This window comes from Cylas formicarius, unplaced genomic scaffold (genome assembly GCF_029955315.1).
Source record: "Cylas formicarius isolate icCylForm1 unplaced genomic scaffold, icCylForm1.1 PGA_scaffold_3__17_contigs__length_32017465, whole genome shotgun sequence".
Lineage (NCBI taxonomy): Eukaryota > Metazoa > Arthropoda > Insecta > Coleoptera > Brentidae > Cylas > Cylas formicarius.
The window spans coordinates 20291969-20316467 of NW_026844326.1; the positions used below are offsets into that span (position 1 = coordinate 20291969).

The 24499-nt window shown below is 35.1% G+C and overlaps 2 protein-coding genes and 4 non-coding genes across 9 annotated transcripts; 3 read left to right on the forward strand and 3 right to left on the reverse strand.

The window, feature by feature from the left end:
- Positions 1-646: 646 nt before the first annotated feature.
- On the reverse strand, positions 647-11266 carry LOC132699707 (ralBP1-associated Eps domain-containing protein 2). Its single transcript, XM_060666556.1, has 8 exons — positions 11041-11266; positions 10599-10859; positions 9974-10106; positions 9641-9918; positions 9228-9584; positions 7579-7823; positions 5942-6232; positions 647-4357 (listed from the first exon to the last, which is right to left on the reverse strand). The coding sequence occupies exons 1-8, from the start codon at positions 11188-11190 to the stop codon at positions 4153-4155; spliced, it is 1920 nt and encodes a 639-aa protein (XP_060522539.1). The 5' UTR covers positions 11191-11266; the 3' UTR covers positions 647-4152.
- Positions 11267-11580: 314 nt separating this feature from the next.
- Positions 11581-24499, forward strand: LOC132699225 (NAD kinase-like). Of its 4 annotated transcripts, XM_060665827.1 has the most exons (7): positions 11581-11666; positions 12224-12377; positions 15293-15376; positions 20525-20654; positions 21210-21878; positions 21941-22023; positions 23812-24499. In XM_060665827.1, exons 2-7 carry the CDS (start codon positions 12241-12243, stop codon positions 24017-24019), a joined length of 1311 nt encoding a protein of 436 aa, XP_060521810.1. In that variant the 5' UTR covers positions 11581-11666; positions 12224-12240; the 3' UTR covers positions 24020-24499. The 4 variants fall into 4 exon arrangements, with proteins under 4 accessions (XP_060521810.1, XP_060521809.1, XP_060521812.1 ...); XM_060665826.1 differs by lacking the exons at positions 11581-11666; positions 12224-12377 and adding an exon at positions 13366-13840; XM_060665829.1 differs by lacking the exons at positions 11581-11666; positions 12224-12377 and adding an exon at positions 14579-14951.
- Trnak-uuu (transfer RNA lysine (anticodon UUU)) lies at positions 12462-12534 on the forward strand. The gene has a single exon. It is a non-coding gene; the product is annotated as a tRNA-Lys (tRNA).
- On the forward strand, positions 12682-12774 carry Trnay-gua (transfer RNA tyrosine (anticodon GUA)). The gene is made up of 2 exons: positions 12682-12718; positions 12739-12774. It is a non-coding gene; the product is annotated as a tRNA-Tyr (tRNA).
- On the reverse strand, positions 12890-12960 carry Trnag-ccc (transfer RNA glycine (anticodon CCC)). The gene has a single exon. It is a non-coding gene; the product is annotated as a tRNA-Gly (tRNA).
- On the reverse strand, positions 13122-13193 carry Trnae-cuc (transfer RNA glutamic acid (anticodon CUC)). Its single transcript has one exon. It is a non-coding gene; the product is annotated as a tRNA-Glu (tRNA).

Sequence of the window (24499 nt, forward strand, 5' to 3'; positions counted from 1 at the left end):
ACATGTTGTCTTGGCGGGCAAAACTGTAGAGAAAAGAATGTACCTATGCTTGGCTAAGTGTTGCTTTATGTGCAAGTTAATTTTAAAGCGGTTTATATAAGTCTCCTGCTCTGCTCTCTGTTTTTAATACTTTGCTCTTTCACAAAATTACAATCATTTTTTCAACAGCACTCTTCCCATCTTAACCTCTTTTTGCCTAAACATTTAATCGGATCTGGACATTTAAGAAAATACTGCTATAAAAATGCCGCATCTAAACTTATTGACTATCTCTCAGGGGCCATGCTCGTTGATTGAGGTCTTATTGGTCGAAAGCCAGAATTTGCAATTACAGATGTCATTTGTTAAAAACTAGATTCATGAGTTCCTGTATTTTTAGCATTAGACAGGGCCTCTATATATCTACTAGGTATATGGGTGATATCATAATCTTAACCCCTTAAACTTCTACATTTCCGGGATTATACTGCACGGGTTTGGGAGCAATCGGATGTTTTCGGATATTTTACCGCACGGCTTGAATTTTGACGTATGACAATTCTGACGGTCATGTCAGTGAATGTATTCGTGTTATTCTGAAAAAGTGTACCCATGAACTAACATACCAAAAGTTTTGGGCAATAGAGAAAATACCAGGGGTAAAAAAAACAGAAACGTAATACAGTTTATTTCATTTCAATTTCAAAATAGGTCTAGGGTCTAGATAAAAATATAGATAGATCTGAACTATTTAAACTTGCCAATATTACAACGACATTATTTGCCATAAACGTTTTCAATATAATGTAAAAAATCTTGCAAAGTTCAATAACAAGCGATGAGTTAAAGTATTTTACGCGGGTATAACATTTAACAGTTTTGTTTTTGGCGGTACGATAAAAACAATGTGCGTCGTACTAAAAATTACGTATGTTTTTCGTATATACAAAAACGTTTGAATAATAAAACGGAGTTGAATTGCCGCTACATATTGCGATACGACCATATCCAGATCCAATTTCGGAACTTCAAATTATCATTAAATATACAGTGAGGACCGTTTTTAATACTAAATAACACTGAGGACGACGCAAAACTTTTATTATAACAATAGTCGCGTGTTACTTTGACCTTACTGTACAGGGTGTTCAGTTTGGTCATTATTTGTTTCTGCAAACTTGTCTTTCAATATAAGTTATCCAGTCATAGAACAACAGATGATTCTACAAATTAAAATACAAAGATTTAGGGGGTTGAAATCACAATCATAATCATTTTAAAGGGGAGAAAAATACAAAAGTACTATTTACAAGGCTTCTGCGTCGGTCTTGGTTGCCGTTTCCTCAATTATCCTGTTGGTTTCTTCTTAGCTCAACTGAAACTGGTTTGCATTCTACTCTGTACGTACTTCCATATAGTGTAAGGGAAACGGAATTAAAGAACGGAAAGAAACATTGTCTTGGATGGGTGATTTTCAAATTGGTGAAATGTAAATTTATTGTTTGATAGTTTATCGATTGTTGTATTTTTCTTGGGTAGAAGAATTGGTGACATGCAAAAATTTTAGTTTGGTCGAATAAGATATGATGTCCGGTTTCATGATTATGTTCGGCAACTACTGATCTTAAGTCTTAAGGCTCCATCATGTTTTTTTAGGCTAATTGATATTTTTCGCCCTGTTTCCTCAGTGGTGCATATGCATGGAATGCTGTAAATTCCACACTTGCCACTGTGGTTCTTCCTTATAATCAAAACATTACTGACAACATATCAAAAGTTCTCAAGAAATAAATTAAAACCAGATTTATCACTTGTCCAAAAATCTCTCAACACCCGGAGTTTACAGCATTTCCATGCGTATGCGGCAAAGAATACATTGGAGAAACAGACCGAAAAATATCAACTAGGATAAAAGAGCATGAAAAACCCTTAAGACTAATAAGTTGCCGAATATAAGCATGAAACCCGACATCAAATCTTATTCCACTAAAATTCTTGCGAGAATCCATAGTAATCTCTAAATAACCAAATAATCTTAAACGCGACTCACCATTCTTTAGCTCCTCCTCCCTCAAACTATATATAAGCAGGTACAGAGTAGAAAGCAACACTACTTTCAGTTAAGCTCTGAAGAAGTCAACAGGATAATTGACGAAAAGCCACCAGCAGGTTCTATTCATCAACATGGAGGAATCCAGATTTGTAAATAGTAATTGTTTGTGTTATAAATCTCTTTTGTTAATAATTTAAAATTAAGTAAAATCTTTTAAAACTTAAATTGAACATGTAAAAAATGATTTTGCAGTCACTTTCTCACAAAGCGTTCTCGTCACTAACTTGACATTTGACACTAAAACTGTTTTTGTTTTTTAGTACATTATTTAATCAATTATTGTCAAAATCTAATATAATAAAATTTATATGATATTTTATTTTTGTAATTTTTAAATTTCATGGATCTGTTTTGTTCTATTCATTTAATAATTTTATTTGGCGAATTTTAAACCCTTCAATAATTTTACTGATTAAAAGTTTCAATTTCTAAATAACACATTTTGAACTATTTTTCTTGGATTTTTGCCTGCGCCATCAATTAAGTTAAATTCCATTAATAGTTTTTCATGTCCTGATAGTAGGGACTGAATAATTTTTATTAGTGCAGTTTTCGATCATTTAATTTACCTGTTAAAAATCAGATTGTTCTGAAACAGACCATTTGGTAAAGCAAGAAATAATAAATTTAAAACTATGACATCAAATAGCTTCAGATTGGACTAGGCGAAAGAATCGACTATTTTTTTTATGAAAAACATATCGATAAAATCATTGAAAATGACGAAAAAAATATTGTGCAAGTTTAAGCCCTTAATATTAATCATTTGCATTTTAATTTTTTTTGTCCTGATCTTACAGCCAAATTTGAATTCCCTATAACAAAAGCTCTGAATGAAAATTTGCATCAAGAAATCAAACCTTAAACATTAACAAGTTTTTTTGATTTAACTATTTAATTTTCGAATTTTGCAACTAACAAACAACTCAATATACAAAAAAGAACAATATTGATTTTTTAAAAAGTTATTTGCGAATGAACTAAAAGAAAAAATGAACTCCTTGTTTTTTTTGTTGTCTTCCAATTTTTCCACTTGATAGATCAAATTCGTGTTCTACATTCTACATCAAAAAATTATTATGTCAGCAAGACAATCACTAAAAATTATAAAAAAAAAACAATCATGTTGAAAGTTATATAGACGAATTCATATCTATTTATGGCTTTTCTAAGCCTTATGACAACTAATAATAGTCTAGCGTTTCCTAGTTATTTTACACTCTTCATAGAAAGGGCAATAATTAATGTGTAAAATATTGTAGATAAATAATTTTCAATAGTAAAACGTAATTGCTATTTTTTAAATTATTTGTAGTGACTGCATTGATAACATAATAATTTAGGTAGAAAAAATTGTGTGAAAGCGAAAAAACGATTTCATTTCATATCTGTTCAATACTAAATTACCCCCCCCCCCCCCCCACCATTAATACATTGGTATTGTATACTAAGTTATTTGTTAGTTACAAATTTCCACAATAAAACAGTTAATTAAAAAACTGGTCAAGGACTGGAATTCAATTTTCCGCAAAAATGTATTCAAATAAATATTTTCACCTCACACATTTGGCACTTTTCACGCATTAATGAGATCGGGACAAAAAATGAAAATACATGAAAAATATTAATGGCTCAAACATTCCACGATATTTTTTTGTCATTCTGAATGATTTTAACGATTAATCATTAATGATGGCCAAAGTATTTTTTTAACAGTAGCATGCGCATGTTAAAAATATGGTTAACAGGAAAATCACAAGCCTGAATTTAGTGGCGCAACTAATGGATACTCCTACGTCCACTAATCTATTATCAACACGCGAAATGCTGCCTTCCCAAATTTTAAAACGGCACCTCACATAACTTTTATTTTGTTTTTAAACGAGTCCTTTTAAATATCACATAACGAGAACTAGTTACTCTTGATTAACACAAACGAATCGGTTGGATTATAACGCCTAATTCGAAGGTCCAAAAGAAAATTTAGAAATAGATAAACGTGGACATGGCGCGACGATCCTTATTCCAATAAATTATCGAGACTTTTTTCTTTATAGAAACTATCCTCCGTTTTCTTGCGTTTCCAATTGCTCTAACCTAACTTTTAACCGGAATTTCTCCTCCTTCACGTCGGCCAACATCTGACTCAGCTCCTGACAAGTGCGCAACAACGCAGTATTTTCGACCTGCAATCTTTCAAACTCCTCCCATCTCTCTTCTTCCAGCACATCTAAGGGACTCTCGCTGGCCGGTTTTAATGGTTTTCTGGAACATAAATCCCAAAAATGATAGCTTAGACGCACGGGTGCTATTTTGTGTTAAACGTTGGAGGTTAAATTTATCAAACTTCGAGTTGGGTGTTAAATAAAGGTCTGAAATGAGAAAACTAATAACAGACGAGAATAATCGGCATATGTGTATGCGTTTCCGTGTTTATTTGAACTGAAAGAAGAACGTTCAGTATTGATCAAAGCGATTCGAAAACAAAACACAAAAAACAAAATACCCATTTTATTTATAAATGGAGTTTAATACTTTGTTTTTATATGTTTTGTTTGCGTCGTATTCTGCGAAAAAGAAACTTCCAAACAAAAGCAAATTGAAAGTATAAAACGTTAAAACGATAAAACGTCCAAAGCGTTTTCAATCTTTTAAGATTTCCAGAAATATAATCACTTTTTACTTTCAATCTGTGTGCACATTATACAGAACAATTCCTTGCTTAAAATAAAAGGGTAGTCGGTTATATAAATGGTGGGACAAAAACAGGGATATTGCGCTGGAAATATGACGGAAAAATAATGTTTATATTTCTTTATCCTAAAAACGAATTTATTATTTTTAGAATTTAATTATTTAGAATGTAGGCGCAAAATACAGTTAAATTATTGTTCTACAATATTTTTTTTTCGACGAGCAATTTCATTTTTTTATTTGGAAACTGTAAGTCTTATGAAAAAATTGTAGGAGAACAAACTTCTTTACGGAGAAATGGAAGTGTGTATGAAGATTAGACAAAGACGCAAATATAAATCCGTTCGCCATGAGATGCGTAAGTAACTGCTTCTATTTAATAAGTTTTAGTTTGCATATTGGCTGTAAAATTCAACGCAAAAAATGATTGACATTTTTTGTGTTGAATTTTGCCATTAAAAACTTAGTTAATCCAAATCAACTGGTAGTGGCGCTGCTAAGAGTAAACAAATGTGACCGTTTGAACTTTTGCCTGGCTAACTCTACCTGCATAAGCGACAGTAAAGTATTATTAGTCGCTCCGTCAATAGTTTTTCTGGTGTGTGGTTTTAGGATGCAATCCAATCCAATCATGTATAAACTGCAATGCGGAAGTCGGTGTTTTATAGAAGACGAAGCATTATTGGAAAATGCAAAACATGTAATTTTAATTGAGTCTACTCCAGAAACTCAAAAGAACATTTTGTATTGAGGCTTCAAATTAGCAAAATTAAAAGCATTTCCTATGAAATTAAGGGCCAAAAATCCATGAAACAAATGAATTTGCATTGTGTTTTTCCTTTAAGGTCAAAGACCCGAATCCGAAAAGGCAGAGAATCGCGAGCCATATCAAACGAACAATTTTTTAAACTAATACCTACATAAATGATACAAGACAAACATGATACTCATGTGGAAACAATTCAGTCGTTTCCAATTTTTCTTCCAGAATTCGAAGTCAACTACCATAAAAGAACAACTAATAATTATCTTAAAAAAAAAAAAAAGATTAATGATGTTGTGCGTCAGGAAAGGACTCTATTAGCTCGGATCAAACTTTTTTTTGGTTTTGATTTTGGTTAGTTGGTGCAAAAATTTTAAACATCGCTTACTAACCTGTATACTTCGAAAGCGCCGTGTTTCCGTGGCACTTCTTCAGGACTCTCTTGGGCGAACAACTGTGCAAAAAGCTTCTTTCGTTCGGCTTCGTACACGTCGCCCGGAAAAACCACTTCATCGTGGACGTTTTCGTACTTTTCCCCGAACTGATCGAAGTCGCCGAAAGAGGGCGCCGTTTCCGTCGGCGCTATGTAGTCGCCCTCCGACTTTTGATTGGTCAAACGCTTCGACTGACCGCTCGGACTTACGCGGGGCGGCACGGTAGGTGGCGCACCCAGTTTGCTGAGCCTAAATGATCGCACTGATTTTTAATATTCCTCTATTATTTTTTTTTTTGGGCATTAATAATATAATCGCGAAAGTTTCGAGCGTTCCACAAAAAAGGTTGATTTCAAGAAATTATCGATCGCCTAGAAGAAAGTTTTGCCGGTTATATTGTCCACCTGTCTTATAGTTTTACCGATCGAGTTTTTTTTTAGCCTATTTAAATAAAAAAAACACTTATTAAATAAGCTCCAGCGGACCCTAATGGTGCTTTTACGAAAAATGTTGAAGAATTTTCGATTTACCCTGTATTATTATTTAAGGAAGTCTATCTAACAGTTATAAACTAATAGTTACGGATCAATTTTTTGCGAGCACCCGATATAATAGACGAAAAACGTAAATAGTTCGTTCTACAAAACGAAACACTTAACGTCCGCCATAATGTATATCAGTGTCACTTGGAAACAGAAATAAACATACTTTCTGCATTGGAAGCAGTCTCCAGTTTTCTGTTCTGAAAAACCTCAGTTACAATTTATAAAATTTAAGCAGCCCCCGCATAATAGAATTAAAATTAAATATTTATAGAGCAAAAATTGACTCCTAAAAACTGTAGCCCTGGTTATGGTCTACGCAATCGTTATAACCCAAATTGGCCGACAATTGAGTAAGCAGGTAATATTTTTTCCAACCAATCACTTTCTATCCCACATTTCGCGCGCCCTGTATGATATACGAAAAGGTAAACGCAAGAATTGCAGCTCTCGCGTCTTCTGGGTCAGATTTTTTTCGATTGGGCATACGGTTTTCGAGAAGATTGAGTTTTTGCGGTCCCGAAAAGAGAATTTCAAAAAAAATTTTTTTTTCAACGCTGATTTGATCTGTATAAACGGCGACTCCCTAGGATTTACTTCTACCGCGATCTCGAGTTTAGTGAGAAGCGTGGATACATACTATGGCGAAACTCGAATTCATCAGTGTCCTGAAAATAGCAGGTTGACTGACGTCATATCCTATGATATTGAGTTAGAGGGTAATAGCCGACTGCCGATTATATTTTTAAATCTTCATTCTAGTGGCTTTTGTTTTTCTAAGCTTTTATTATCCAAAAACAAGCTCAAAACTACTATCACTATATATCTGCTATAATTAAATTAAAAAGGCAATATTCTTCAGTTGTGGCAGGTTTAATACCGACACAAATCACAAGAAACAAAAAATTTCCCATTAGATGACCTACACAGTTACAAAAATACCGACAAACACTAAGTATTCCAGGGCTCTTGGACCGACAACAAAAGGTCCTAGACATATCCATTGATGTCAATGATTTGAATTTAAATTTAAGACTCCTATTTGGTACCTACTTATTTAGATCCAAGGATGAGCTACGGCCGTGAGTCTTGAACGGTCTCGGGGGCGGTGGCGGGGGTTTTTCCTTCTTCGGGGGAGGGAACGATGGCAGGCTCACAGGTCCGCCATCTTCGGCCGCGTTTTGCTGGCTGTTCGGCGGGGGAGGGATCGCCCCAGGTCCCGGGACGTTCACCTTTTTCGGTTGCGGTCTCTGAATGGCACTGTTGTGCGGATTATTGGGCGCCAAATTGTGAATTACCTTGAATTAAATTAAAATTAATTAAAACCACTAAACGAGAACCACGCGATATTTACGATAGTTTGGTATTTGCAAACCAGTTTATACAGTTGTTTCTTTTTCTGTGTAATTTTTAATTATTCAAAACTATTTAACAGGGTTCTTGTTCACTAGGAGATTCATATTGAAAAACTAAAAAAAACAGATCCCTAGTATATATTTTTAAGGAAACAAGACAAATTCTTTCAATGAAAGAAAATCTTTCCTTATAATTTGCGTTGGTCCAGTCACTTTTACTATACGGCATTAACGGCTTATTCAGAAAGAAGTCATAAAAGTTATATTTCCACTTGACCGACAGTATCCCTCAGATCAACTCTGATTCATATGCGAAAAAACTCATTATTTAACAACCACATATCTCATGATCACTTTACTAGGAAAAAAAACGAATGAAAACTTAACACAACCATTTGCAAAGAAAAGGATAGGGCGGCGAACATTTCTATATGCTGGACATAAATTATATAATGTGAAACGAAAAATATAACATCAAACGGTTCCGCTATAAATTGTCTAATTAATTAGTGGAAAATTATGCCACAGTGATTAAGTTTAAAGCTATGGCTAAAAGTAACTTCAATTAATGCAATCCATTATCCCTGTTCCTCTTCCCTTCTTTTGGTCAGTTGATTTTTGTAGGCTAGGATTATATATTTTATTTAGTCTGAGTTATTTGTAAAATAAATAACGCCTATTAATTAATATTTAATATGCCCAAAAAAATATTTCATATTACAATAAATAATTTCATAAAGTCAGTATGTAGAAAAATTTTACTATCGACAATCGGCTTAGGTTTAGGTTACGTAGGTTTTTATGATTTGTCTGACCACTTAAAAGGTTGCAAAAATTTTTTTCTTCGATTTTGAATTCGACACTGCTAGTAGGTAAAAGTAAGCAAATTGTGTTTTTTTTTGTTAGGGTGGAATTGTGCGCCGCATTTTATATGTTTTGGTTGGTAAAGACACATTAAATTGAGTTGAATAGAAATGATCAATCTCAAGGAAGGCAGTTTAGAAGCTTTTGTTTCCACAGTTCCACAACAGTGTATTATTCAACTATTCCTTTGTAAATATAAAAATTGGAAATGAAAGAGTTAAGAGTATTTAAATATAAATCAAAATATAACTTGCAAACTATAATAGATAAAATGAATGATTGGTTCTTTGAGGGTGACATAGTAGGAGTGTCTGAATATTAGTATCCCACATTTCAAGTTTTTTATTCAAAAATATATTATTTCTGGATCTATCCACCTAGCTTTGACGTTTGACATTTTTCTCGCTATTTGTTCCAGAAATAGGAAACTCAATTCAAAATAACCACTTTGTGAAATTGCGGAGGTCGAAACTTTGAATTTACCTGCAAATTACTACAATCCAGGTTCTTTTTAGGGCTATGCAAATCAATGGTGTCTAGAACGTCATCATTTTGCAGAGCGGCCGCGATTTCGGGCGTCAGTCTCCTAGCCACCGGGTGTCTCAAATCCGGATCATTTTGATCTATCTGAAAATCAAAATTGACAGGTTTTGGACCTGGCGACGAAACCGAACTCGTCGGGCTATCGACGAATTTCGTCCACTCTTTGGCGCCATCTTTCGCCTGGGGCGAAAGCATTGGTTCGGTTTCGGGACTCGCAGAACGACGATACTCGCTGCGTGGCACGAGAGTCGATGGCAACACGTCAGGGATTGGAATTTTGTGTTTCCGCAAGACAACCTGCAACAGCTCGCGTCTTTCAAATGGCCTAAACTCGTTGCCCGACCATTTTTTACCAAATGCATAGCCGTGTTAAACTCTTGAAGGGAAAGAGCACCATCTCGCGTCACGTCTGAGAGCTGCCAAATTTTTCGGAGCTCTTGGACCGGCAACTGAGACCGTTCAAAGAACGTTCTCGCTACCGGACCAGCCAGAAGAGCATTTGGGTTATCTTGAAGCTTTTTGAATTGGTTAGTATAGTACTCCCTTTGTTCGGGAGTGATGGTCCACACCTCGCTCGAATAATCAGTTTCGTCATCGCTGCTGTGTCTATCTGATGACTCTTCCTCTGTGCCTGCATAAATATCGCTATAAGCATGTCATGTGAGATCACGCAAAAGCTTTATTACCTAAAAGTTGACGCTGCTCTTCAGAGACCAGACCCCTCCAAGCTCCGGAAATAACCCAGTTCCGATCCTGAACACTATTTGTTGGTGTGGGACTATCTGATGCCGGACTGGACACTTCCGGCGAACACCTCACCTGCAAAATACCATAACTGTGGCACTCAATCCCAAATTCTAGTGACTTAAATTATGACATGTATGTACCTCAAAACTTTGATCACCTATTTGAATGCTTAACCACATTTTTAGGCCAACAAAAGGCCGAAATCGTGAACTGTGTTAATATAAAAATTGAAATTGCTCGATAAACAGCATTTGAGTGCCAAGTTTTGTTTTGGCACTGGCGGAGCGCCACGGGGCGAGTTTTTAATAAATGAGTGACTCAAGAAGTTTATCAAGGTGTTGTATACTATGCTTTTTCTAGGACCACCACTTTCGGCATGCTGATCCATATATAACTGGGTATTTTAGAGAATGCAGTAGAAATATACCATTATTTAATTTACATGGCAGATAATTTTTATGATTTAATCTATATCAATGTAGTAATCTCTCAGTACACAACGGGATTTGGAGATGTTTACCTGAGATTATATATAGCAAAAAATAAACTATTCTGTACACATACGGTTTCACTGTCCGGCTCAGAATCAGTGCTGGGATCTGTGTTATAGTCTGCGTCGTTTCTTAGTTCAATTAAATCCGGCACAGGTGATTCCGTGTCTTGAGCATTCCAAGCAAACCGCGGGGGCAAAAGGTCGATTTTTTTGGATACAATCTCAGTGGTTACTGGAATGTTAGCTTGGTAAGCTGCCACCAGTTTTAGTACAGAAAAGAATTGCTTTTTGTTCAAATAATTGGTTCCTGGTGTCCAACAGATTTCTGAAATCTTAAATCGAGTTTAAACATTAATTCTTTCTTTTCTTTGACAAACAGAAATACCAAAATACCTATTTCTGTACTCTGTAAACATACGAGCAAATAATACATTCTTACAAAGAGATAAGATTCAAAGTGGTCCTCTAAAAAAGTAAATCGAAAAAACATGGTTATTGGAACAACCCACTCACCTGGGAAACTACATCCTCTGGAACGTTTCCCGATTTTATCAATTCCAAGGTTTTGTTCAAAGGAGATTTACCTGATTTTTCCTCGTCACAGCACAAGAAAACGTCAGAAAAATACCTTTGCAAAGTATCAGACAGATTTAAATCGTCCATTTTTTCATTTTTGTTGATTTGACGTTTTTTTTATAAATATGTTTCAGGTTATGTCTAAACGTCTCTTTCGAATGACGACCGCGCGCAACCAACATTGCACGCAATGGTTGCTGTTCCATTTTTTTTTTAATAATTAAACCTCGTAACTTAAAGTTATTAGACTTAACGAGCAATAATTCTGCAAATTTCTTTTAGCGGCGGTTAAATTCATTATACGTCTATAAATTTGCTGCATACATTAAAAAAATCTAGTAGACACCTTCCACGATTTGTATCGTGGGATTTTTGTAAAAAAAAACAGTTCTATAATATTTTCATGGTCGCATACCTAATAAAGACCTTTCAAATTTGTGCACTTCCTTGCAGAGTATATTAGTGCGCACCTTAACTTGATGTAGACAAATCCGTGGATACGCGCAAGTGGAAAATATTTTTTTCCAAAACGATAATTGCCTTTATGAATGACTGAAATAGAGGTATGTTATTTATGTACATAATTTAAAATAGTTGGAATATTATTTAAATATATGTATTTATAAGTGACTTAATCCTTGTTGACTATAAGATATTTTCATAAATGATCAATGAAAATGTTAAATACAAAAATATTTCGTATTCCGGTTGAAAATAAACTTCCTATATGTTCCTTATAGTTTTAAATTTTGACGCACACACAGATAGTGTAATTAATCCTTATTACATCCTTAAAATTGAAATACATATAATACCCAGGGTGCATGTAATTTTACAATAATAGGCGTTAAAATTTTTGTTGTAGTTTGTTTGTAGTATACAGTGTTTAATAAAACTCAGACATCCGATATTCTGCAATCTGGGTCATGGATGCAGATGCAATTATTTATGTGGGGATTATATTTTTATTTGCCTTGATCTTAAACAAAATGGGCGAGCCTCTTACATATTAGTTCATCTCGTTCGGTATTCAAGTATATTTTTACGATTTGAAAATTGGAAATTAATTAATTTATAAAAATATTATACTAGGTGGATCTTGTTTTCATTTTTTATTTAGTATAGTAACAAAATATTATGAACGAGTACGACCTCCAGTTAGCAAGAGTCCTGGCCGCCGATGAGCACTTGATGAGTTCGAGGAAAAGTTCTCCAGATGGTAGTCCAGCTCCGCTAAAGAAAGCATTGCCGGGTGACAAACTGAGACATTTTAGGTAACGGACTTGAAATTTTAAAATAACTGTACTATAAACATTAAAAATAATAAAAGTATGACGTTAGACCAAACAATGATCATGGCCCGGGTAGCTCAGTCGGTAGAGCATTGGACTTTTAATCCAAGGGTCCAGGGTTCAAGTCCCTGCTCGGGCGGTTTTTTTTTTAATCTTGAATTTTATGCACACGTAAATACGTCAATTAAAAATTTTCCTTTGAATAATTTTCCAAAATATCTTATTTCTGTTTTTAAAGTGGATTAATGAAATCTCATTATCGATTTGTAAGTCACAGGAGTTATAACCTTCGATAGCTCAGTTGGTAGAGCGGTGGACTGTAGAGGAATTAGTAAACATTGAAATCCATAGGTCGCTGGTTCAAATCCGGCTCGAAGGAATATTTTTTTTTATTGAACGAAGTTAAAAATAAATTAATTTATTTATTTTTTAATAGTAAATTGCATTACAATAACTTATATAGGGTTTTCGGAAACGAAAATTTTAAAAAAATTTGCACTGCCCGGGAATCGAACCCGGGTCGCAAGAATGGGAATCTTGCATGATACCACTACACCAGCAGTGCTTGATGACATTTTTGAACAATAAGGTAGAAAATATGCAAAAACGACATCAATTGAAAAATATATTCACGAATATCTTTTATGAATTATATCATGTATTTTTATTACCACCAGATATTTAGAAAACGTCTTAAAAATAATGCACAAGACTAAAAAGAAATATTTCCGGTACCGGGAATCGAACCCGAGCCTCCTGGGTGAGAGCCAGGTATCCTAGCCACTAGACCATACCGGATTGTTATATTACTTTCGCATTCTTACTTTTTAAGCAGTATAAGTATTTTATTAATATTACATTTTTGCTATGTACTGAAATCATTCAATAAGTTAAAATAGTATCACTTATTACAGCAAAATATGCATTTAACATGGCTATTCCACTAGTATAAGCGCATGTACGTGATGTTAATGCATATTGTGAGTTTGGGTGTGTGTTGTAACCGCAAAGCAATGTCTATCATGACAATTATGACATTGCTGTGTCCGTCGATATTTTTTGCGTTGCACTTATAGCGTGGTAATAAATAACTATATTTATATTATGAATGGGCGCACGCCTAAAAAATGACAGCGCCAAATGTCAACATGGCTCGCGGATTTAGAATATTAACCTAATTCGATTTTTTGAAAAGCGTGAAGGTTTGCGGCTGGTTCGCGAACGATTTTCATGGATTGTTGTTAAATTATTTAAACAATGGCTCTCTTGTGGGTCGGTTCTGATGTGGACTTGCCAACGTTACACAACTGTAGGTCGGCGGAGAGGTTAGAATTTAGGCTGGCCTGTTTGGCAAATAAAAAGCACAGCAATTTCCGGTCATGTAAGGATTTTAGTGAAGTTTTGATGCAGCAGAATGGAAGTCATAGACGTTCGGGAACTTGGCCGTAAGTTGATAGGATTTTTAGTGGTTCAATTCCATATCTGTGACAATGTAGCTGACCTACCTATATTATTTCTTATTACCGCTGATTTGTCTATGTAACTATAGTTTAATCGTTTCATTTTATAACAACATTGAATGTGTCGTTTAGTTAAGATTTGAAAACCTTTATCAACATTTTCGCGGTTTTAATATTTTCACGGCGAAGTTGATTAGGAAGGTCCTTTTACGATTAATGACAGTATTAACCAATTTGACTCCATATTTGTATAGAAACGTTGAGTGAAACTAGGTGTTTCAAAACTTTGAATTTCTGTTTCTATTAGTACATGGATCACATAATTATTTGTGTATACAACTAAAATATCTTGCAATCAGCTGTTGATTTCGACTGTAGCGCCACCGTTAACCATATAATCGAACCGCGATCGAGCTTGGTGGCATTTTTTGTAGATGGCGCTTGCGATTCCGTTTGAAATAAATTATTGCGTTCTTGATGTTTCGCGCCAATCTGCAACCGATTTAACGAAACAGATGTATTTCGGGGATACCGAGGAGGATGGTCAAAAAATTGTTTCTTTTGGTATGTCGTTGATTTCTGCGTCGATCGTTTAATGTGGGCGCGTGATTTCCCGGTTATTGTTCTATTTTTATATTCCTTTGTATACTCGAGAAAATTCCCACTTATTCGCCGTCTCTAGGAAGCGCTAAATGGTATAAAAATAAGTTTCTGCAAAAACCAACTCAATCAGGTGTTCGAACGTCGACGTCGAATTGTTGTGGATAAGCACTGACCCTCGGAGTTTCGTTCGTCCGATTGCAAGTTGTTTCTAAGTGCTTTCACGCGTTTGACGGTTACCTGTGCATATTTAGTCGCTGTTTATTCACGAAATGTGCCCGGTTTTACACCAAGTTAATAGGCCTAGCTGAAAACTGGAAAATCGTGCTTTGTCACTGTCGTAAATTACCGAAGTCGAATTAACAATTTATTATGCGGCAGTAATAAAATTGAAAGAGACCCGGCGCGTGTTTTGTTTCCAGCGCGATATGAACGGCAAAAATAAGAACGGTTATGCACGGTGCATCAGTTTGGTCGACGAAAATGAAATGAATAGGTAACTAACTTGAGCTTTTCATAATCGGCTTCGTTGCCACGGTTACGCTGTAAAAAACATGCGAATGGTAATTGCGAAGCGACCTCTGCTGGACTAACTAATGGGAGTTATACCAATGCCTATGGTAATATTGCTTTTTGTTGTCACTTTTAGCATGATAAATAAATCCGTCCCACAGGGTTTCCATAAGTATATGATATATTGCTACAACCAAATCGAGTTAGCTAAAATATTATCGCGAACGATGTATGAGGTCACTGCCTGCTGCGATGTGATTGCAAAAAGCATTCCTTAATGTTGTTGTTGTGGATATTAAAAATTATTTAGGTTTTTTTTTTTAGGAGAACACGATCGCTGAACGCGCCGTCGCCCGTACAACATTTTGGACCATGTGGACGTATCATGAAAAATTCCGCCATGGTTATGTAAGTGCAGCTCGCCAAAGTTTGATCGTAAAAGAATGCTATTTTTACAATTTTTATAGTTATCTTGAACAAAAGTAAAATTTATAGTCTTTTAGGTTTATATTTTCGAAATAACTCTGTTCCTTCGTAAAAATACGGGCACTACACGTTTATTAAAGTATTTGTGAAAAATTACAGATCAAAACAAAAACTGTTTGTTTTTAATTAACCAAAAAGTGACTTTACAAGTTGCGGTTTCATACACCGATTGCGTTATCTTTCAACCGCTGAGTAACTATGGAAAAGACAGAGACTGCCAAATAACAGCCGAGTAACATTATGACGTCTTTCTTAAATTTTGTAAAAACACAATTTTTACAACACGCCGTATGAGTCTACGAATCGACGATGCATGAGTATTTTCAGTTGTTTTGTCCAGTGGCGTCCGTACCTGATGCGGACCAGACATCCCATTCATTGTAGGTAAAATTTAATAAAAATAATTTTTGTTGGTGGGGATTGTTGGGTGACCCTGTAATGATATTTAAAATCCACATGTAGTGGTCCAATTTGGTAAAAAACGTGACAATGACTCCAAATTTTATTTTATAAATTGTGCAAGCAATTTTATATTTCTATAGCAACATTTGTTGATATTATTATTATTATTATTATTATTGATAAATAGCGTTCTTTAACTACTGTCATTTTATTAAACAGTTTTTTTTATGCTTCGCATATTTTCCTCTTTAGTAATATTCATTTTTTAATGTGTATTTTAGTTGTTGGAAATGAACTGGAATTTTGGCTAAATTTGTTTTTTCAAAAACTGGTTTGGTGGCGATTTTTGGAAAAACGTATGTCAAAAATAATTGAAATCTGATCACATTTCAGATTTGTCTTTCTGTAATCAATAATGTTATCAGTTGATTAGTGTTTAAATCTTTCGAGTTTCAAGTTTTATTAACGCTGAATAAAATAGTTCAGCGGTGGTAAGTATTTAATTTTAATTTTTGAAATTATACCTAATATTAATAATAATAGTTAATAAGACAATAAAATAATAAATTAAAGAAAATAAAATAAATAACTAATATAACACAAATACACCTAAACATGGAAAGTTTTTACTAGGGTTTTATTTCATTTAGTGAACCTTTTTTTTGGTAGTAAACTAAAATTAATTTATTTGTTACAATAGTGAATGTAAAAATTTGCTTGGTATATCTGTATTTTTTATAACAAGTAGGGTTGGCAAACGTACTTATTATAATGGTTGGTTTAAAAAATAGGGAGCATCCAAAAATACTGTTTTTTATCGGACTTAAAAGATTTTAAATTAACAGCGGATAATACATTCAGTAACAATGAACAGAGTGTTTACTCTACAATTTTTTTTAAATTTGGTTCACCGAAGTTTTGTGTGGAATATTAATTGAAAATTACATATTTTTTTTATTTAAAATAGAATGTTCCGACCTGTAAGAAAAAAAAATATATACCTGGCAGCAGTGTCCATATTAAATTTCAAAGTTTTGTACCACGGACCTGCAAAGCTCTTAAATGTAACAAAGTATTTATTAACGATGTAATAACATCATACATCAGACATAGAGGCGCTGCAACTATGAAAATAATTTTGAGACGGTCCATTCAACATTATCTAATAGCTATATGTATATATTTATGTAATGGAATAGCCCAAATTTAGAAAACAAGAACGAAGGAAGGAGAAAAAAATGAATTATATGTAAAATGACACTGGAATTTTTTTTTTCAATTTTGACTAAAAATGAGCGAAAAACAGTAACCAGTTTTATCGCCATAAAAAGCTGGATGTTTAGTTGTTACTGTATTAAAATCCAATATAAAATTTAAAAAATCTATTACTAATTATTACTTTTGTTCGAAAATAGTATAATATTTTCAAATACATACCTGCAGGTTACTCCTGCAGCTTGAATCGCAGTCCCAGTTTGTATGTAAAAGAGACACCGTATCGAAAATAAATGATGTATTTACACACAAAAATTAAAACTTGATTGATTGACGTAACCAAATAATCCAGATAAACAAATGCTTAATAACGCAGAGTGAGCAAATATTGTTTCGACTTGTGTTGTGTGATGTGAATATTTTTAAAATCCAGGGCTCCTTTAACTTTTTAATTTTCCATCAGTTTTGTTTTGTTAATGCACCAGTGTGCGCCATCAAAATAAAAAAAATAAGCGCGATATTTTTAATATCGCCCGGTGGTAGAATTATCGCCGAACCGCCGCTGCTATCGAACGATAGTTCGTCCTCAGCCCGACAACACAACATATACGTACACGAAAAATTATCGAACGTTTTTAATATTAAATAATTTGCCGCAAACAGTATAAAAGTCGACGCGATAGACGTCGGACACGAGAAGGTTTCGTTTTACCGCCGCCGCCGGCCATGTCCGATAATGGCGTCTGTTTTTTTCGCGGCCCATTTGCCGACGAAATTTCAAAGTGCCGCGTCTCGACGGCGTCGACGACGATGATTACCCGATCGTTCGTCGCCTGCTAAACGTTTTTTTTGCGATACGAATGTTTTAATTGTTTTAATGAAATTATGGTGGCCGACGGTGACGTGATATGCCTGCGCGAAAATTGGGGTGTGCTGTGCAAGAAAAGCGACGCGAACAATAACGAATCGGAGCTCGAGACTACGACGACTACGGACCGTTGCAAAAATTGCGACGGCGATGACGGCAAGCTTGTTCAAAAATTTCGCTATGTGTAGGTATAACTTTGAAAACTATCAGGTATTGTAAAAAATACAATACCGGACAAAAGTGAAGCAACTTTTATGATATTGATTGATCTACTTCAAATTAAACTAGCAAGCCGTGAAATCGCAAGTTACGTAGTTTTGGTTAGAGTTTAGGATCATGGTAGGCTTCTGTCATGGAGATATGATATTGTTTGCAAATGTCAAATCTGTTAGTATATTATTGTTTCTGCAAAGGTTAACTTGCCATTGTTTGGAGAATTATTGCACGTTATTATTAAAGAGGCCATGTCGAAAAAATACCAGAAAGGCCCAGGCCCAGTATCGATAGAAGAATACAAAAGAAGTTTCCAAAGAGATCCGTGGCTGTCAGGACCAAGGACAAGAAAAATATATGATTAAGCAACGAATAAACAATAAAACATGGAAAAGATAGTGTGTTTTTCTGGGCTAGTTTTTTGTGAACTAAACACTTAACACATTTAACTATGGATATACAAGGAATATTCCAATATGTCGTGTTGCCATATGCTATGTGGGAGCTGATCCCACTTGGATTTGTGTTTTAGCAGGACAATGATCCGAAATATTCATCTCGTCATGTTCCGAAGTGGTTCCAGGAAAATAACATACAGGTTCTTCCATGGAACTTAATCCCATTGAGAAACTTTGGGAAGAAGTGAAATGCCAAACAGTCTTTAATTGATAGTCTTTACTAAGTTTGGACGAATATGCCGAATGCTATATCCAACAATGGATACCCTATTAATTATTTAGCAACCCTGTTTCTTGTTTAAAATAATAATAAAATATTGTTGTTTTAAAAGTTGCTTCACTTTGGTCGTTGTATGACATTTGAAGAGACTTATTATATCTACAATACTACCCTATTAAGACTTTTTAAGTGCGTGATAATTGATTTCTACAGTCCTTCGTTTAACAATTTTTAAATAATTGACTTCATCGTAAAAGTTGCTTTACTTTTGTCCGATGGTTTATATGCATAAAATCGTCAAGCAAGCTTATTATCCACCCAAGAAAATCGCCAGCCTTGAAAAGAAAACCGGAAAAAAATGATGAACAGATAATGGACAGTATCAGCTCGGTACTAAGGAAGGAATTATTATACCAGGTGCAGTTTACATTTAGTCAGAAAAAAAATATGAAGATTAAGAATATTCTCGAACCGGTCAAGGATTTGTCAGATGGAGTTGCAAAAAACTGTGGAATAAGATAAAAAAAATTGGTTGTAATAGATTTTCAGTAATACCTGAGATGTTTGTTATCTTGCACCTGTATTTAGTTAAACGTTTCAGTTTATACTTTTTATATAACCCGTAAACGTAACGTGTAATAGAGGATTTCATATATTGCCTAGTCATTCCATATAGTAATTAGGTTTTATACAGAATGCCTTGATTCCATAGTTTGATGGTAACATAACCACTTGAAGCGGTTTTACGCCGTGTCATCGTTGCGTAGCGAGATTTTAATTTCGGATTCGATTGTCCATGATTGATAATTATGCGATCGATTCGGGTTATCGCCGCGCCGACTGGAATATGTTATCAGTGCGAATCTATAGCAATTTTACGCAGCGAGGACATGTGTTGGGGAATACGGTTAGGAGGATGGGGGGCTAATACGATTATTGGTACTTAACGAAGAGGTAATAGTCTATTTCTTTAAGAAGTAGAGTAATAATACCTCATTGGCTATGCAATGAGAGTACAGAGTGGCCCAAAGCAAGCGTATTGCATTCTAATAAAAACTTTGTGACATTCTCCATAAATAATAAAGTTCGTGCGTCTAATTATTTACGTGTTGTTATTTTTTAAATGAATCGTGCCAAGAACATATGTACCTATTTTTGATATCAAAATTATTTTATTAAGATTAAGTAAAGTAAAATTGAATTTTAAGAAGCACATGAAGAACTATTACAATTTTTAAATGAGGCATTTTTTTTCCTTTAATAAAAGCTGCAGATGGTACTGCACCTGCAGCAGATATTATATTAGTAGCACTGAATAAAAAAGTAAACTACTAAAACTACGTTTCATTAAAGGAGATGTTTTTAACTGGGGTGTTGGAGTGTTCTCTTTTTATTGTTTAAATCGATTTTTTCCGCTGGGCCTCCGCTTCTGGAAATGGGGAAATTCACTTCAGGTCTTACAATTCCCCTTACAGTTCAGAACACAGCAAGTGTTTACAATACCTATATACAAAAAGAGTAACAGACGAAACACAAGGGTTTATAATTGTTAAAAACGCACGATTATGTTAATATTATACCATAAAAAAACGGTGAAATTAAGGTGTAAGGATGTTATGGATGAAATGTGTAGTAAATAAGTGAGAATGATACTCGGGTTGGCTGGTATTAACTTTGCGAATACTGCATTTTAGGACCATACAAGATCCCGCTAGTCAAAGGCTTACCTGGTACAAGCCCCCCCTGACCGTTCTGGTAATAAAGAAGGTTCGAGATGCATCAGTCTATTCTCCGTTTGTGGACCTCGTTCACTGGCTCATTGAGGTAAGTTATATCCGAAGTTCTCAGCTAGATCATATTTTTGTCATAACGAATATTGCGTACCATCACAATTAATGGGCAATTGCAATTTTGCAGGATATACTGTAACTTGTGTCGAGCCTAAATATTGCCACTAATTGCCCGAGAAAACTAAACTTAATCGTTAGTACCATGCAATTATTCTTATTGCGAGTATGGTAATTGCGTGTAACTGACCTTCGTAGCTTGATAGGAAAAAAAAGATAAATGTCACGCTGCGCTGGTCTGTTTAATAACCTAGAGGGTGTAACCAAAGCAACAAGAAATATTTTTTACGAAATTTCACCACGCCAGTCAATTCTCAGATAAAAACTGAAATACAAGGAGAGCTGGCAAATGCGTCTTATATCTTGGGACATACTTAAAACGTTGCAATACATTTTGAATAATTGCTCTCCTTTAACGGTATGTGGCGCCATTTAAGTAGTAAAGAACTACCGGTAAAAATGTTCCCTTGGATGAAGTCACTAGGAAAATGTTTTTACTGGACGGTGAGGTAGATCCGTTGTTGGTTTGTAGGAAAAACGTATGGTGGTGTTTGTGGAGGCCGCCGTGATGGAGGACGCGAACCTTGATCAGTTCAAGTCGTTCGCGGGGGTTAAGGACAAACTGATGACCTTCCGCGACGGCAAGGACGACCTCACGGACAAAATCGATTTCATCATTTGCTTGGGAGGCGACGGGACGTTGCTCTACGCCAGTCAGCTGTTTCAGCAGTCGGTGCCGCCGGTGATGGCCTTCCATCTCGGTTCATTGGGGTTCCTCACGCCGTTCCGTATCGACAATTTCCAAGGTCAGGTCAATAACGTTCTCGAGGGTCACGCTGCGTTGACCTTGAGGAGCAGGCTGAGGTGCATCGTGATCAAAAAGGGGGAACAGTCGAGGACAGAAGATTCGGCCAACATAAATAAGACGCCGTCGAGCTTTCTCGTGTTGAACGAGGTAGTCGTCGATCGGGGACCGTCGCCGTATTTGTCGAACATCGACCTATTTCTCGACGGCAAACACATTACCTCCGTGCAAGGGGATGGGCTGATCGTTAGCACCCCGACGGGTAGTACCGCGTACGCTGTGGCGGCCGGCGCTTCTATGATTCACCCCAGCGTTCCCGCCATAATGGTGACGCCCATATGCCCGCACTCGTTGAGCTTTAGGCCGATCGTCGTTCCCGCCGGTGTCGAACTGAAGGTTTGGGAAAGAAAACGGTCGAGCTTCGGTGCCTGTAAGCAACATATGGTTTTCAATTGCAGATCGCGGTGTCTCCCGAGAGCAGGAATACCTCGTGGGTGTCATTCGACGGGCGGAATAGGCAGGAGCTCGTGCACGGCGATAGGTGAGCGACAACTTATTCGTTTGGGGCCGTACTAGCTTGGTAACACTTAATTTAGGGTTAGTTATTGTTTTGAAAAATTAAGATATGCAGCAGATTTTAAAATAAAAACGGAAATTAATTCGCCTGAAGATTTTTATGGAACATAAGATATGAATAGGTTTCATCATTTTTAACTTAAACCAGGATAAGTGCGAAACAATGTTATTTTTCTGGAAGGGGAGCCCTTCTGGTTACTTCATTACTACTACTATATCACCAAGAAAGAATTTTGGTGTAATTTTAGATGCTCAATTAATTTTAGAGGAGCACATTGATACAATTACCCAGAGGGCAATACGGAATTTGGGGTTCTTACTAAGAATTACAATATTCTTCTATGGTGTGAAATCCGCAATTCGCTAAATATGACTCCAGAATTGAAAACGTTAAAAAATATATATCTGAGCAGTAGTTTCAACAGTTTAACGATAATGCTTTTCTTATGATTAAGATTTGGTATTCCATAAACTTAAAAGCTTCAAAGGTCTCAGTGCTCTTGCTAATGTTTTAATGCTTATATCACAAGAAGTGTCTCAAATTATCTTAAAAACTCTGCCATGATTCTGTGTTTAATAAGTTATGTTATAATAATGTTTGTTGTCCAGTTTAAATGGTTTTAAGAACCACTTAATTTAAAGAAAAAAAAACACCGCATTCTATTTGAAATATTTCAAAACTGTATTATTGGTAAAAAGCCGAATAGTCGATTTTAGGCAACAAAAAAAACGAAGCTAAAGTAAAATATGATAACGTGGTTCGACCGTTTTGGCGACGTTACTGATACGTAAGAGCTAAACGAACTAACTGTCGGTAATATAAAAAAATGTTACTAGACCTTACTCATATATTGAGGAAGATCTAGAAGTTAGAGATAAAAGAGCTCAAGTTCAGGTTAGGTGCCACAAAAAATAGCAACTCCTTCAAAAATTTCCTAAAATAGGAGAATTTCTAATGATACTAAATCCATTGATGCTATATTAAAAAAACAATGACTTAGGAGCAAAATTACGCCATTTAAAACCTAGCCTAAAACGAAAAGAGTAAAAAGGTATGTATACCAATTGCAAGTAGCTTTTTATTTTAATGCGCTTTCTATTAACTGTTGTTAACGTCACGACTTCAATGTCAGCTGTAACTTTTGATCTTAGTTTGTGGTAAACCCAGTAAGATTAAGCTCGCCCTAACTGGCCTATGAAATCTATTCGCGAATTTATTCTCCGATTATGGGGCTCCCTACCTTGGGGCCTATGGAGTGTATAATTTTTTAAAGTAATATCCAATATTAACCATCGTGAAACTCATTTGAGAATAATGCCACCGTTTCAAATTTTACTTCTTTAGTAGGTTAACAGTTTCTCCACCAGAGGTCGTCAATACTATCCATTTTGATACACGGTTGCCGCTTTTAATTTTACAATTTTCGGACAGTGGCAATTAATGACCATGTACTTAGAAAAAAATGAATATTTGTAGTAATTAATATTGCAAAATAAATTGATTTAAACGCTTCTAGAGGCCATATCGAAAGCTACAGTTCTGTATTTACGGGTTTCGTATATACCATAAAAAAGTTCTTATTTGAAAAGCATGTTGTACAACAGGATGCTCATACAAATATTTATATTTTTAAGTGTTCATCAGAAACTTTTGCACTACGATTTAGTGTGTCCCACGACCTCGTCTTAGCTTTGGGCTATAATGATATATAAAAAAAATTTTTGGTGATTATTTATTAATGTAATGGTTCAGTTTAAGGGTGACGACATCTATATATCCCGTGCCGAGCATATGCTCCCAGGATCAGATTTCGGATTGGTTCGATTCTCTGGCAGAGTGTCTACACTGGAACGTGAGAAAAAGGCAGAAGCACCTAGACGAGCTCACTGATCTCACGCACTCTAGCTCCAACGACACTTTAGATTCTTTAGACAGGGAACTAACAGACAAAGAGTCATAGTATAAAATCAGGTCGGGGTTGTTATTTCATTCGTTGAATTGATTTAAGGAGAAAAAAAAATAATTTAAAAATAAATCGTTTCAGGTGGATAGCGCTTAATGTTCATGTCACAATGTAGTTTTTAATTTTTAGCTTTCCATTTGCACAGTAATAATTACAAAGTAATAATTTTAGGCGCGTAGAAAACTCTTTGTCGAAGTAATATTCTTGTTTAAAACAATGTTGCAATCGTTCTAAGGTGATAATTAGTGGTTTATATATTTTTTATACACTCAGGTTAAGGTGATGTATAGTATAGTTTTGTATAAATTGAATGCTTTAGGCGGTTGTTCATCACGAATAATACCAAAAACGAAAAAATAAGTAAGATAAAAGTTGATAGCAGGTCCAAATAAAATAAATATACAGGTGCCAACCCTTGTTATGTGTTGAGAACAATTTTGTTTGTAATTTTTTTTTAAAATAAATTTGTTCATTTTT